We start from the raw sequence: 14,862 nt of genomic DNA, 5'->3' as shown, positions 1-14,862 counted from the left end.
AATAATTTCCACGAAAAGGAAAAAGTTATGGAAAAAAATTAAGCTTGCTTTTCGTTCATTTTCGGATTCCTCCGATAACATATTGTATTATTTGCCATTTTGAAAAAAAAACTTAGATTATACCTGCGCCAAAGCGCGTTTGTAAGATTTTATAGAAGAGGTGCCCAAGCAGAGATTTCAGGATTTACTTAAGGGTGGCAGAGTAAAATAAGGGGAACCTCGCATTCTGCCAAGTACTCTCACCACAGATGAACCCTTCATATAATGTCATGGCGTTTAGGGCCACCGTTCGGAATAGTAAGAAATCATTTTTATTTTGAAGGAAATAATTTGAGAAAATAATATAATCTGCCAAGTTCTTTAACCCGAAGTATAGTTAAATCATCAATAAAGTGTAGTGCGTGCACATGGTTGTGTGTAGCTGCTAAGAATTGTGTACATTTACACTCGGCACCGCAACTGTCTTTCTTTCCTTCTCATTGTTTTTCCTTTACTCTAATGCTCTGTTCCCATACTACTTTCCGTTAACAAGATGCCATCACATCTGATCTAATCAGAGAACAACGCGTTAGTGCCTTTTTATAATTATAAAAGTTTGGTTACTTAAATGCGGTATAAATGTTAAATTTGCTACGATAATGAGGATTGTGTATTTTGTGGACAGAAAAAAAATAAAAAGTTATAAATAACGTCGGAAACATTATCAATCGTTTATGCTCTAGTCTAGGCCGTCTCAATAAGTTTTACATACAAACAAACAGATTTACATACGCGTGAAAATCATTACCCCCTCCCTTTATCTGTTGGGTAATAAAATAAAAAGGTTGAACTTCTTCCATACAACCGTTGATCTTTCATACAAATACGGCTTTTTTGCACAATGTACACGGCTGGTTAAAAATTTTCATTGGCAACACTGAAAAATCACAGCTGATCTGATCTGATCTGATATATGTATAACAATGAGTAGGTTCTTAATTTAGTGACTTAAATGCGGTATAAATTTTAAATGTGCTACGAAAATGAGTGATAATGTGAATTGTGTATTTTGCGGACAAGAAAAAACATTTGAAAAAGTTATTAAATTTACCTCAGAAACAATAAAAAAGTGTAGGACAGTTTTGAAGTATCGTCAAAATAAAGTGGTGCGAAGGAAATTACGCACTTCCTATGACAAAGTAGAGCTCTCAGATGAAACATTAAACGGAGGTTATCATCCGCAGTGTTATAAACTATTCACAGCGATTAAAATACCTCCTGATTTTGAAATGCAACAGAAAATAGAAGTGGCATTTGATAATGCTGGTACATCAACAGACGAGTAAGTGCTTATATTACTGAATAGCTTATACTCGCGACTTCGTCAGAGCTGAATAAAAAAAGGCCTACGAACCTTAACGTAATTAAATAACCTAACCTTAATTAAAAAAAATACAAGTAACCCGACTTACTCAGGCACTTAAAGACGAAATAGCGCCATCTATCGTCTGCGTTTTAAAAGTTGGGTAATAATAATCAGGCGGGTAAATAGAGAAAAACGAGTTCATTACAAACATTATTTTTTTTGGAAATGCTCTTTAGAGCATAATTAATTTACTAAGAAAGTGTAACACATAAAATTGCAATTTGTCTGGTTTAAATAAAAAAATAAAAAAGTCCTTGTTTTAATTGTTGCCGATAAAAGGTCCAAATTCTTCCATTAGACCAAAAGTTAATTTTCAGTCAGGGTTTTTTGAGATGGTGCACGATGCATAAGGGCGCATTTCATTATATATCGATAACTAGGTCGTTAAACTTCATGCGGGGAATGAGGAGTCCCCGCAAACTTGTTAACAACAAATGAAAAAGATCGCTATGGCATGTGTGACAGGAAATCTCTCGCACCACTAATGTTGTTGATCTAATGAAACTGCGCCCTAAGGATGTTTTATGTCTTATGCCTCAAGTCAAAGGTTCGATTTTCAAGTAAAAGACAAAAAGGATTTATACAAGTTAAAAGTGAAAAGCGGCTTGTCAATAAGATACAAGTACGTGACGCAAGAGACCAATTTTGGTGTTACTTTGTCTTATTAGGATTAGCATTTAGCACACAAGATATGTACCTATCAACCAACAAAGTACATAATTATGTATTTGTTGGCGATGCTAGATCATTATGTATGAACAGACATACCAAACTACAATTACAATTTATAGTGTAGTGTAGTAGGTATTCGGAGTTCATGAAAGGCAGCAATTTGCGCGTGAACAGGGTGGCGTTGCGACACGCTCGACGGCAGGGCGGGCGCCGGCAACGCTCGGCTCCGCGCCCCAAGCGCTTGGCGCAAGCGCGCCCCGCTCCTACCGTCGCTCGTCCGCCTCGATCGATGAGATAAACGCGCAACCCCGCTTTTGGAGTTAAATCAATACAAATTCTATCGATTTTTGCAGCCGCAGCCGCCGCACACCAGACTCGAGGGTCGCACGCGGTGGTTGCGCGTTTTACTTCGTCAGTCATATTTTTTCTAGTTCTCTGATTTAAAAAAATGAAAGTGGTCAATCATCGCCCTAAATTTTAGCGAATTAAAGGACAGTCAAGGTAATATTGGTTTTAACATTAGTAAACAAACATAATAAATTACCGTTATAAATTATAGTTTATGAGTCCGTAATAATTTATTTGTTTTGATGAAATTACGTTCACATTAGATTTAATTTCCGTTTCAGTTCAAATAAATTATGAAAAGTGACAAACTAAAAATCAAATTATTTGTGCCTAAAATAACTGTTTCGGTGGACGAAAACAACACTAAAGTCCGCCGCCTTATCTTGTGCCTTTTGTGTTTTCTTGTCCTATAAATAGAGCATGTTTTCTAACTGAACTAAACGCGACAACAGCGCCACTTTTACCACGCCACATAATATGTGTATTTAGTTTGTTTGATGTTTGAAATTTCGGATATTTTTGCGCCGGTAAATATTTAAAGCATGTAAAAATGTTTGTTGTTTTTAAATGGGTAATTTATTTATTTGCATCAATTTGTATAATCCGGTGAATTTAAGGTGTTTAGATAATTTTCAAAGTTGTTGTTTATATCTTTCATAGATCGTGTGATGGGATTAAAATGACTTCGACGGACACTTATCAGTTGAAATGGCACTCACACAGTTCGCATTTAAATGGTTCGGTGGCGTCTTTGCTCCGATCGGAGCGGTTTACGGACGTGGTGCTGTGCACGATGGATGGGTCACAGATACCTGCGCACAAGTTCATTCTCAGCTCATGCAGTGTTTACTTGAGCACTCTTTTGGAGAGCCAACGGGCAGTCAATCGAATGGGCGGAATGCTGTACGTTGTACTTCCTTCAGAAATATCGACAAAGGCCTTGAAAATCCTTGTCGAATATATGTATAAAGGTTTGTGTTTTCATTTTTTGATCAATTATACTTGCAGTTTAATTTTTTTCATGAATTGATTAAATTAAACAGTTTAAATTTGTAATTCCAGGAGAAACAACAGTATCAAATGAAGTTCTAGATACAGTTTTAAAGGCAGGTGAGGTGTTAAAGATCCGAGGACTTTGGAGACAAGCAGATGAAGAGACCGCTTATTCAGAGAAAGCAACAGCAATAGCCTCACAAACTATAGTCAACAAGCAATTGGCCATTGCTAAGAAACCTGAAGAAATACAAGCAAAAGTAGCACTTAAGAAAGATGATAAAATAATGAAAACTTTTAATCCAGCACAACAGCAAGGTGTTACTAGGTATGGTGTTTTAATTTTATATTTTGAATGTAAGTAAAGTCAACAGATAGTCAGCCAAAGGGTCACTATAATATATCTAGAACTAGCAACTATTACACATACATTTAATTATAATTTTGTTTAGTAAGTGCCCTGTCTTTGTAAGAATTTTAATTTCCTACTTATATTTATATTGTAATAAATATCAATTCTTTAGCTTAACGGAATATGTTTTAGGTATTGTACAAAGTGATTTAGAAGTTTATTTTTTTGTAGGCCAATGTTCATTGGACCACCTAAGCTGGTATTTATAAAAACCAGTGAGGGTGGAACTACCGCACTACGTCCCGGCGCTGCTAAAGGTCAAACCATTCTAGTGGCACAAGCCCCACAACCAGAGATCATGACCTCCTCTGTCACCACAATGCCTACTCCAAGTGTCTCCATCGGTTCTACCACCACTATATCTGATGATTCTCCGGATGAAGCTCCCCCAACTAGGGTACTAAGAAGACATGCAGCTGAAAAGAAATATGGAAAGAGACAAAAGACTGAAAAGGATACAGAAGAAACTAAAGATAATGAGGATAATCAGGACAACATATCGGAGACATCAAGTATGATCATATTGAAGCAAATGTTTAGTTTTTACGTTTTCCTGCATTGCTACACTGCCCAGTTGAGAAATCACTTGTTGTTTTTTCATCATAAAAAGTAAATTAATCATTTTTTTTATATCATAAGATGGCAAATGAGCCAGCGGTCACCTGAATTCGCCTAAATAGCGAAGCGAACTGTACCCATAGACATCCGCAATTGCAGATGAGTTGCCTACCTTTAATCAACAGAGGAGAGGATGCACAGAAAGAGATATATCCTCCTCCGTCAAATCCACTTCCCCTTCCCATTCTTTCTTGATTCCTTTCTTTTTTGATCACCTTATAATTGAGTAGCTGTTTTTGTACTATTGATGTATCCTAAGTATGAACAACCATTGAATATTATATGACCTGCTAACTTGTCCCTATGCTAAAAAAAAACTTTATGACTAAATGTAAGAAAGTAGAATCAAATTAAGTTTAAAAAATGTGTTTAAGGGAATTACTTCAATAATTTGATATGATTTTAACTTTTTTTTTGTTTTTTTTTATACAGAGAAATCATCACACAGCACAGAAGTGACCACTGAGGTGCAGATAAAGGAGGAACCGGAGTGGGATGCTAGCAGCATTGAAGAGGAGGAGACGTCCATCGCTGAGATGTTCCACGCTGAGATGACAGTCAAGTCTGAACCCATTGATGACATGGATATTGAAGAGGAGGGACTGGTAAGAAAGACAACAGTATTTAATATTAGCTTTATATGAAGTTGATATGGTGATAGTTTGCCGCAATTGATCACAATACAAGCTATGATAGACAAGATAGTGAATGACTTTTATGAATGATTAGGTGTCGCCCGCGACTCCGTTCTTAAAACTTAATTAGTAGCCTATGTGTTCTTTCATACTATTTTCAAAATTTATGCCAAATTTCATTGAGATCCGTTGAACCATTGCACACATCTATCTAGGCCAGTGTTTCTCAAAGTGGGCGATAACGCCCCCCTAGAGGCGTTTGAAACCTAGGAGGGGGCGATAAGAGGCCCAAAAAACGGGGGCCATTGAAATTAATTAAAGTAATGAAATTGTGGTTTTTAAGTTTTAGGGCGGAATAAAAATTAAGGGGCTCTGAAATATAATTGATTTTCAAATGGGGCGGTGAAAGAAATAAGTTTGACTATCACTGATCTAGGCATTGGCATTTATAATATTAGTAAGATATGATAATCACAAAGTGTTTGTGCCCATTTTGAAAATTACATGTACATAGTTAATTTATTTTTTTAGTAATATAACATTTTACAAGTCTTACAATGCATAGTTATAAGTAGTGTTCATTAGATGAGAGTGTGAGAGGCTGTTGCAGATGTACAGTCCTCTGGCATGTGAGCTGTGTGCGGAGGTGTTCACAGTGCCAGGTGCCTGGGTGCGCCACGTGCAGGGACACGCGCACTCCGACCACGCTCATGCCCGCAAACGAAAGACCAGATCTGCAGTAAGTTACAAATTTCTTTTAAAATGTTCATTTAACATATTCCATACTTCTTTGTTGATATTGCAAGTAAACACCTCAAGCGAGTCAAAAGTGTTACCTGATTAAAAAATTCTGAATTTAAATGTCTATTTAACTTTAAACACTTTAAATTATATTACACTAGCTTTTACTCGCGACTCCGTCCGTGCGGAATGAAAAATAGAAAACGGGGTAAAAATGATCCTATGTCCGTTTCCTGGTTCTAAGCTAACCTGCCCACCAATTTTCAGTCAAATCGATTCAGCCGTTCTTGAGTTATAAATAGTGTAACTAACACGACTTTCTTTTATATATATAGATTTATAAAATGAACTTTCAGCAGGACGAATTTATTTAACAAAAAAAGTTAGTTTTGCCTTTAAAATTAATTAATGAAATAATATTTTATTGCAGAGCGACGATACGGAAGAGACAATGGCGTTGTTACGGTGCGATTTGTGTCAGAAACACTTCCCAAATCCAGCGCAATGGGTCCGTCACATACAGAGTACACATACAGAGACAGGTCTGTATATATCATTATAAAAATTAAGTCATACAAATGAAAACATTTATTGCCACATAAAGAATATAAAATTTAAAAAACAAAGCGAATACAAGGCACAGCTCAGTGAAGTAAGGACAGACTAAACTGTCCCCGTTCAGCTACCACACAAATAATAATAATATATGTGATATATGTTTCATTTTAAATGATAGAAGGAAGCTGTTTTTAAATGATAGCATACAGTGATAGTATATCTCTCTCTGAAGATTGTATATTTCTTCTGAATGGAATAAAAGAATAGAGCATCTTTTCAAGTATTACATACTTGAAAGGATGCTCCTACAAATAATGTAAAATAAGTGTTCTTTGGTCAAATAAACTACTATTTTTCTGATAAAACGATGCTTTGAAATCTTATATTCAGTTAATAGTGTGACAATGTTTTGTAAGGTCAGAACATTCTGGAAGATGAAATGAGATTGTTCAACCTGATATTTAGTGATTTATTTTTCACATTATTATTCTGTTATTTATATTAATATTATAAAGAGGAAGGATTTGTTTGTATTGAATAGGCTCTGAAATAACTAAACTGATTTGAAAAAATCTTGCAATGTTTAGAAGCTACATTATCCCCGGATGACATAGGCTATATTTATTACTTGATTTTTTTTATTTGTATGTATGTTGTGTATTTCTAACAGGTATAGTCCAGTTAGTGTTACTATATTTGCTAACATAGCTGAAATCTGATTGTTGTGCATGTGGCTGATTCTCGACAAACGTCAAACTTGTAACAAAAGGAAATACGCGGCGCGATTTGAACGCCTTTTATATGTTTATTTATAATTATTTTTTATTTTTCCACAACTCTTGCCTCGCTACACTCATAATGATCACTTCAGTTATGTTTTTTTTTAATATATCTAAAAAAAATATTGTATTATATAACTTTTGAAATGCTTTGTATTGCTTCGAATTTCCATATTTCATTTTTTTTTTCTTTAAAGCGTTGCAAACGTTTATAACTAGTGATGTAGCGTTTGTAATGTGTGAATGTTAATGATGAATGTCGGTTGTCTAGAATTGGCCATGTCAAACAACAGTGCTCCACCAAAACGTCACAATCGTTTCACAGAGGGTGCGCAAAACAAGATTTGCTCGCATTGCAAGAAGATATTCCCCTCGCACGCCTCCATGCTCATACATATGCGTACACACACCGGTCAGTACACATTTATACTTATTACTAGTACTAGTTTAAGTAACTCGATTCAAATTGATCATCAGATCAGCTCACAAATTTATGAAGTTGATCAGTGATCCGGCTCTTAGTTCAGATCAATTTGTACTTGCATAGCGTTATAATTTGCTTTTCGAACTGCGAACTACAATTCATTGGTTCTAATAGTGTGATGAGCCGTGAATTGACAAGTTGAGCCACAGATCAACTGATCAAGTCTATGTGATCTGAATTTTTGAATTGACTCATAGCTGATTTGCTCACGTCTATTTTTTAATATGAAATTATTTAGTTAAATTATAATGAGTCATGTTTGATGACGCATCTACAGTTCCTCTGGTGTTGTGAATGTCTATGGATGTCGTTGATCACCTCAGGGTTCCTGCCACTCGTTTGCCCCCTTCTCTTATAAAAAAAAATTGTAACTCGTAAATTCAATGTAGTACATATGGCAAAATACTTTACAAATTTAAAAAAAATTGTTGTTTTTTTACTTGATATATGTTGTGTGTTAGGGGAGCGTCCATTTGTGTGCGGTCTGTGCAACAAGGGGTTCAATGTGAAGTCGAATCTGCTGCGTCACTTGCGCACGCTGCACGACCAGCTGGCGGGAGATGACGCGCCCGCGCACGACGAGCCCGGACCCTCTGAGGTCAAACGGGAGCCATGAGGACGCGGAGGGGGGGCAGGTATGTACAATATAACACAATTTCCTTATGTCTTAGCTACTATCGCCGGCGCGGAATAAGCCTATAACATGCCTGCGTACATCAGCTACCTTCCTGTCCAGGTCTCGTCAAAATCGGTCCAGCAGTTCCTGAGATTATCAGGAACAAACATGACACCTTGAAAACAGACAAAAATTACAGCTACACCAGGGATTGCCAAAGGGGTCGATATTGAACTTAAAGCATTGCTAATTCTCACTCTGTCTTCTATTGACCTAAGTCAGAATCATCATCAACCTGTCCTTATCCCTATGGATGATTGGCACAGTATGTACTACTCCTCCATACATCTCTATCAGCCGTCATATCTGAATTTACCCCCTTCTTACGCATATCATCTTTCACACAATCCATACATACTTTCTTTGGTCTTCCTCTACCTTTATAGCCATCCACATTCAATCTCATTACTTAATAAATAATAATAATTCATCTTAAAAGTAGGTAATTTGGCGATGGGGGGTCTTAGGTTTATTTTGGAAAAGGGGTCCAAAGTAGTTTGGGTATCCCTGAGCCACAGACATCGCCTCTTTACGAGAACAATGTGATATTTTTAAACCATAACCATATAGCAGAGCAATTTTAAACATTTAAGCGTTGATAAATTATAATTTCATATTGAACTGGGTTTTTTTGTTATTTTGTTTATTTTCAGAAAACATATTAACTACTGCAACAATTTATCAACGCAATGTTTAAAATTTCTCTCCTGTAAAGTTGTCGTTTAACAAATTATCACGTTATTTTTGTAAAGAGGCGACATGTTTAATAATTATTATTCCACATATTAAATGTTATTTTGAAGCAATGATTGCTGTGAGTGTAGTATGTTGTGTGCAGGTAGAGGTCGCGGTAGACGCGGTGCGCGAGGTGCCGCGGGCGCATCCTACACAGGTATGTCTGCCAGCGAGCGAGCGGCGGCACTTCGCAAACAGAGCTACTCGCTCTTTTTGAAGCAACGTGCTGTTCTCTTCTCTGCTAAGAAGTGGAAGTAACGTTGACACCACACATTGACTATTGATCTCTGGTTACTAAACATTTTATTTTGCCTACAATTATTCAGTTAAATGAGATTTTATGTGAACCAAATTTACATTTTAATGCCTCTTTCTTTATATTGACCGTTTTTTTGTCTGAATTTGCCACGCGATCTTAATTATTAGAGAACGGATATGGTCTTTTTCTTTCATACTTATTGCATTTGTGAATACATCTCTATCTCATTCACTCCCGGCTCTAGTAATAATGATAGCGAAACTTTAGACATTAAAAATATACTTATTGTTTAATTTTATAAATAAAATCTGTACGTATTTAGCTTTACAAGTCCAAAATGTTTTTTTCTCAACCTGAGATCTTTTTTCATATTTGGCGGTGTTCGCGTTAAAATGTTCACTTTATTAACCTGCCCACCCTCCTAAGTTTTATCTTTAAGATTTCTCGATATAAAATTATTTTTGTATAAGATCTCATACTTAATTTAAATATTTAAGGTAATTTTTTAATTCTAAGATAATTTTATTACATTTAAGAGTGCTTTTGTCGATATAATTTAAAAAAAAATCACATTTTTAAGGTTAATTAAAATATTTGTCTACAAATGTAACAAATAACTTTGTGTGATTGAGTGTATGATAAAAATAAGTTCGTGTAAATTTAATTTTTAATAACTTATTTTAAATATAAAAAAGAAAATATTATTTTTTTGTTTTCGCAAAATATTGTAAACATTACATTCCTATTTGTGTTCTTTTATTTGTTAATTTGTAATAATTTAGTTTAATTTAGAGCTATAAGTTCGCCATTTAAAAAGATGTATTATAATTTTTTTTTAATACTCTTGTTAAACATGGAACATGATTTTTCATTAATAGTTTGTACTATTTAATATAGTATATGGAAATAAATGATTACAATATGTGTACATTTCTACTATTTTTCAGATATATTGTTTGTAAAGTGATTATAAGTTTTTAAACATCGTGCAAGTTTGCACAGGACACAATGTTAGGTGTAGCGGGGTGAGGGTATTTGAAAAGAACTAGGTATACACAGTTAGTAGGCATTGGAAAATTTGTAGTTTTTTTAAACATTATCCTAGACATCCAAGCTCAAAAAGGGTCTAGACCAGGGGTTCCTAAAGGGGTCGATATTGTACTTAATGCATTGCTAATTCTCACTCTGTCTTCTTCTATTGACCTAAGTCAGAATGAAAAATAATAATAATAACAGTAATTAATCTTAAAAGTAGATAATTTAGCCATGGGGGGGTCTGTGAAAACGGTTCATTTTGGAAAAGGGGGTCACTTATCCAAAATAGTTTAGTAAAACAGACGGACGGACAACAGTGATGCTATAAGAGTTTCGTTTTCTCTTTCGAGGTACTGAAACCCTAAAAAAACCTTTGTTTCAAAAACAACTTTCTATGACCAAAATTTTTATTATGAAAAATTTTATCACATTATTTTGTATTATTTCACATATATCAATAAGGCACGAAAGTACAACATAATTTTATTTGAAAAGATCGCATTGGTAGAGAGAGGTACATGCTAGTTGTCGTCGTCGTCAATCTTGGGCGCGAGGTAGTAGCGGATGTGACCGATATCTGGTATACGGTACTCCACCACGAGTGGTACATCCGCAGACATAGACAACTGCACCTGAAACATACGAACACAATATTATCTAGGTTTTTATTGATTATTTTCCACTGAAAAAATAATTGTCATCTATCAAAATATTTATTGAAAAAAAAAACTGATGTGCTTGTACACTATGGAAAACAAAAATAAACAAGTTATCTATATATATAAAAGAAAGTCGTGTTAGTTACACTATTTATAACTCAAGTTCAGTCGAACTGATTTAGCTGAAAATTGACGGGGAGGTAGCTTAGAACTAGGAGACGGACATTTGTACTTTTTTTATCTTGTGTGCATTTTTTTTATCGTGTTTAAATCAAACGATGTCTCGCTACAACGCCATCTGTTAGGGCGCAGCAGAAACGGCGCCAACAGAAATCTTTTCAATTTATCAAAGTTTATTTAAATCTATTGCAGTATTACTTGTTTTAATACGAGTGTTTCAAATATATAGTTAAATTAGCTGTCGCCCCCGACAATGTCCGCGCGCAGTTAAAAAAAAAATAGATGTTGGCCGATTCTCAGACCTACTGAATATGCTCACAAAATTTCATGAGAATCGGTCAAGCCGTTTCGGAGAAGTACGGTGACGAAAACTGTGACACAAGAATTTTATATATTAGATTTACCTGAGGACTGAGAGATGTGGCTTTGGTGAAGTAGTTTAAGTACTGGCAGGCAAAGGTGAGGGTGACAGGCTCCTCCATCTCTATGACCACAGCCTCCTCCTCTTTGTCTACGGACGCTGTCTGCGCCAGCGCAATGTTAGCTGAACCAATGTCCCCCGATGCTGAGAATCTCACTCCTGGCAGAAGAGATGTGATGTAAGACATTATAACAAAAAGTAACAATAATATAACCAAAAAATGATAACGCACAAGAGGAAAATTAAAAAATAAACTATATTAATCGGAGAAAGCACCACAAGAATGTGCACAAAAGCAGTTTTCAAATTTTATAATATAGCAAAATTTTTCCTTTGAATAGATGTTTTTAACCAATTATCTTTATTCTAATACATTTAAATAAAGATAGATAAGTCTTGATGTTCTTTAATTTTATTGTTTACCTTCTTTAGTACATGATATGACAATAGATTCTCCAAATTGTGAGAGATCACGACAGATCCTCGCAAACTCCGCACTGGACAAGCGAATGGTGCAGCTGTACTCTGTCTCAGGAATACCTTTAAAGTAAAAATACTTATTTAACTTATATTATTAAGGTGCAATTTCAAACTATCACAAATTCATAAAATCAAGGCATTTCTCAGTACAATAGTTAAAATTACTAAACAAATTAAATATTTATATATGTTCATAAATAAGTTTCGTTAAAATAACAGAATATATGAACACTTCATTAACAAGTCAATATGGTCTATGACACTATATTATGGAACTCTCGCAAGGTACGTTCATCACGCAAAATACGCGCTTGTCGTGGAGTTGCGCAAAACTGAGCCCCTGTTAGTACTCTCCAGGCGAGTTATAGCCGAATTTGTTAACTGTAAAAAATTTAAAATGAATACCTATGAATGTTAAATAATATTTGGACAACTCACCTAAATGTTCAAGATCTAAATTCATGAGCTTCATTTCATAATCAGATACTTTCTCCTGATTGGGGCTCTCAAATACAAAGGTCACAGTGTCAGCATTGTCCTGTGCTTTCATTGTCACTGTATCTTTGTCACCGGCACACTTCAGGATCTTTGACATACTGGAATATTAAATTTACACTATTACTGATGCTCTCATAGTTGCAAAGTGCTTACTAAGGACTGATTACTGTTGTGTTACCATTAAAAAACTTTAAATAACAAAAATAATCTTTGGTACTCTGTTTATACAAGTGTTAGTGGATTAAGAAAAAAAAATGCTGACATTAACTTACCTACTCAAATTCATACCTAGAGATATGTTTCTATCACATCTATATTTATCAAATCCATCTGCTCGTAATGTGAGTGAAACCAGTGACACATGTGAGTTATCCATAGCCTGGAAGTGAGATTAAGTTTAAAAGAAATTATTTGTCTTTTTTTTATATAAAAAAATCTAGCGCTTGACCAAGATCCCACCCAATGAAGTGATGATGAGGTCTAAAGATGGGATGTGCTAGCTTTGCAAAAATTGTCAAAGTTATATTTGATTCTGTTATAGAAGTTACTGTCTATAAACATGGCTCCCGACATTATATATTACACATGGTGCAGTAGCACAAAATTTTGTGTGTATAGGGGTAAAAAGGCATACTGAGGGAGAGCATTGCACTGATTTCTATGCTGTCAAGATTATATTAGAAAGTATTTAGATCCCTCAGTGTTTGTGTTGCTTTAAAGTTTAGTTCAAGCATTTTGTTAGTCAAATCAGTTTTCTTGAAGATATACAAAAATGTGGGTAAAACAAAAAACAAATATAGTGCCCTTTTTCTTTACCTACCCATCCTAATTTCTACATAAACGATAACAAGAACATGATTATAACCTAAATTATGGATATGCTAAATGACAATGCTTATTTTAAATTTGCTAAGGGATATGTTTACAATTACATGCAACTATAATTTATCGTTAATCAAGAATCTAATAAGAATACCTGTAATTGTATTCCATTGTCGTCGCAATCAAACGTGGCCTGTGTTAAAAGATCCTTTATTGCCTCCAGAACCTTCTTCAAAATGGAACTGCGAAGTAATCTTGCCTCAAACATCTTAACCTACAAATAAATTGCACAATTTGTAGATCTTTTGTAATATGAATGCTTGACTAAACGAATGCTTCAAAAAAAGAATAAGCCTACGTCTTTTTTAACTATAAAGAAAGTACAATAACGGAGTTTGAAACGTTAAAACTTACTTACTGTTATAAAATAGGTTTAAAACACCTAGAAACGTATTAAATATGGATTATTTTAATGAAATAAATTACAAAAAGTTTATTGCCCTTATTCAAGACGCCGACGTTAGCAAAATGACAATAGACACCGGTAAAACCGCGCGAAAATTGTTAAATGTCACAACCGAATGTCAATCTCTTTAAAGAGAAACGTTCAGAAACAATTTGTGTTGTGACTTATTGAGAACTAGCTTTTACCCGCGACTCCGTCCGCGCGGAATAAAAAATAGAAAACGGGGTAAAAATTATCCTATCTCCGTTTCCTGGTTCTAAGCTACCTGCCCACCAATTTTCAGTCAAATCGATTCAGCCGTTCTTGAGTTATAAATAGTGTAACTAACACGACTTTCTTTTATATATATAAGATAGATAAGATGTGAATTAATTAAAATCAGCAGATTATTATAAAGCCGCGTTCACATTTGCCTGACGTGTTGTGTCGTGATGCGTCAGAAAGGTATCGGTCTCATACAATTAATATGGTTGCGTGCACACTTCTCTGACGCAGTGTGTCGTGATGGCTTGTGTCGTGTCGCGTCAGTAGCGATCCCGGTCCGCGTCAGTTGGGTGAGGTGCGGGGGACGGCGCAGCGACACGACACAGCGGGTCGGACTAGTGTGCACGCGCACGTGTCGTGTTGTGACGCGTCAGAAGGTATGGACGACGAGCTGATCGAGTACGTACGACAATATAAAGCGATTTATGATACAAAATGTAAACAATATAAGGATCAATCTATTAAAACTAAACTATCTTTTTGTATTTACTGGATGTATCCAATATCTTCTTCTCTTTTTTTGTTTTATTAGAAGTGTTGCCAGTGCCAATAACTGCATATCTTCTTCATAATCTGAATCCGAATCGGATGATTCATGAAAAAACATTGCGAATGTGTAAACTCTCCGAGAGCTATAACGGAACTGATTAAAAATGCGTCATAACGCGTCACATAGATGTGAACAGTAGCCATCACGACACAAAGCATCACGACACGACACG

General features: G+C 35.2%; 2 protein-coding genes across 4 annotated transcripts; one reads left to right on the top strand and one right to left on the bottom strand.

Annotated features, from left to right (window-relative positions):
- Window positions 1–966: 966 nt before the first annotated feature.
- LOC106709838 (zinc finger and BTB domain-containing protein 17) lies at window positions 967–9,456 on the top strand. 3 transcript variants are annotated; one of them, XM_045678303.1, is made up of 10 exons: window positions 967–1,321; window positions 3,086–3,396; window positions 3,488–3,746; window positions 4,002–4,342; window positions 4,881–5,053; window positions 5,694–5,822; window positions 6,255–6,366; window positions 7,487–7,573; window positions 8,107–8,280; window positions 9,160–9,456. In XM_045678303.1, the coding sequence occupies exons 1-9, from the start codon at window positions 1,023–1,025 to the stop codon at window positions 8,259–8,261; spliced, it is 1,866 nt and encodes a 621-aa protein (XP_045534259.1). In that variant the 5' UTR covers window positions 967–1,022; the 3' UTR covers window positions 8,262–8,280; window positions 9,160–9,456. The 3 variants fall into 3 exon arrangements, with proteins under 3 accessions (XP_045534259.1, XP_045534258.1, XP_045534260.1); XM_045678302.1 differs by having other exon boundaries at window positions 7,433–7,573; XM_045678304.1 differs by lacking the exon at window positions 967–1,321 and adding an exon at window positions 2,520–2,578 and having other exon boundaries at window positions 7,433–7,573.
- A 1,340-nt stretch (window positions 9,457–10,796) lies between these two features.
- LOC106709885 (proliferating cell nuclear antigen) lies at window positions 10,797–13,959 on the bottom strand. Its single transcript, XM_045678340.1, has 7 exons — window positions 13,825–13,959; window positions 13,565–13,684; window positions 12,861–12,967; window positions 12,529–12,686; window positions 12,034–12,150; window positions 11,594–11,769; window positions 10,797–10,982 (listed from the first exon to the last, which is right to left on the bottom strand). Exons 2-7 carry the CDS (start codon window positions 13,676–13,678, stop codon window positions 10,872–10,874), a joined length of 783 nt encoding a protein of 260 aa, XP_045534296.1. The 5' UTR covers window positions 13,679–13,684; window positions 13,825–13,959; the 3' UTR covers window positions 10,797–10,871.
- Window positions 13,960–14,862: the final 903 nt, after the last annotated feature.

Source organism: Papilio machaon, chromosome 6, assembly GCF_912999745.1.
Source record: "Papilio machaon chromosome 6, ilPapMach1.1, whole genome shotgun sequence".
Lineage (NCBI taxonomy): Eukaryota > Metazoa > Arthropoda > Insecta > Lepidoptera > Papilionidae > Papilio > Papilio machaon.
Note: the sequence above shows the minus strand (reverse complement) of the source record. Positions and strands in the feature narration are given on the sequence as shown.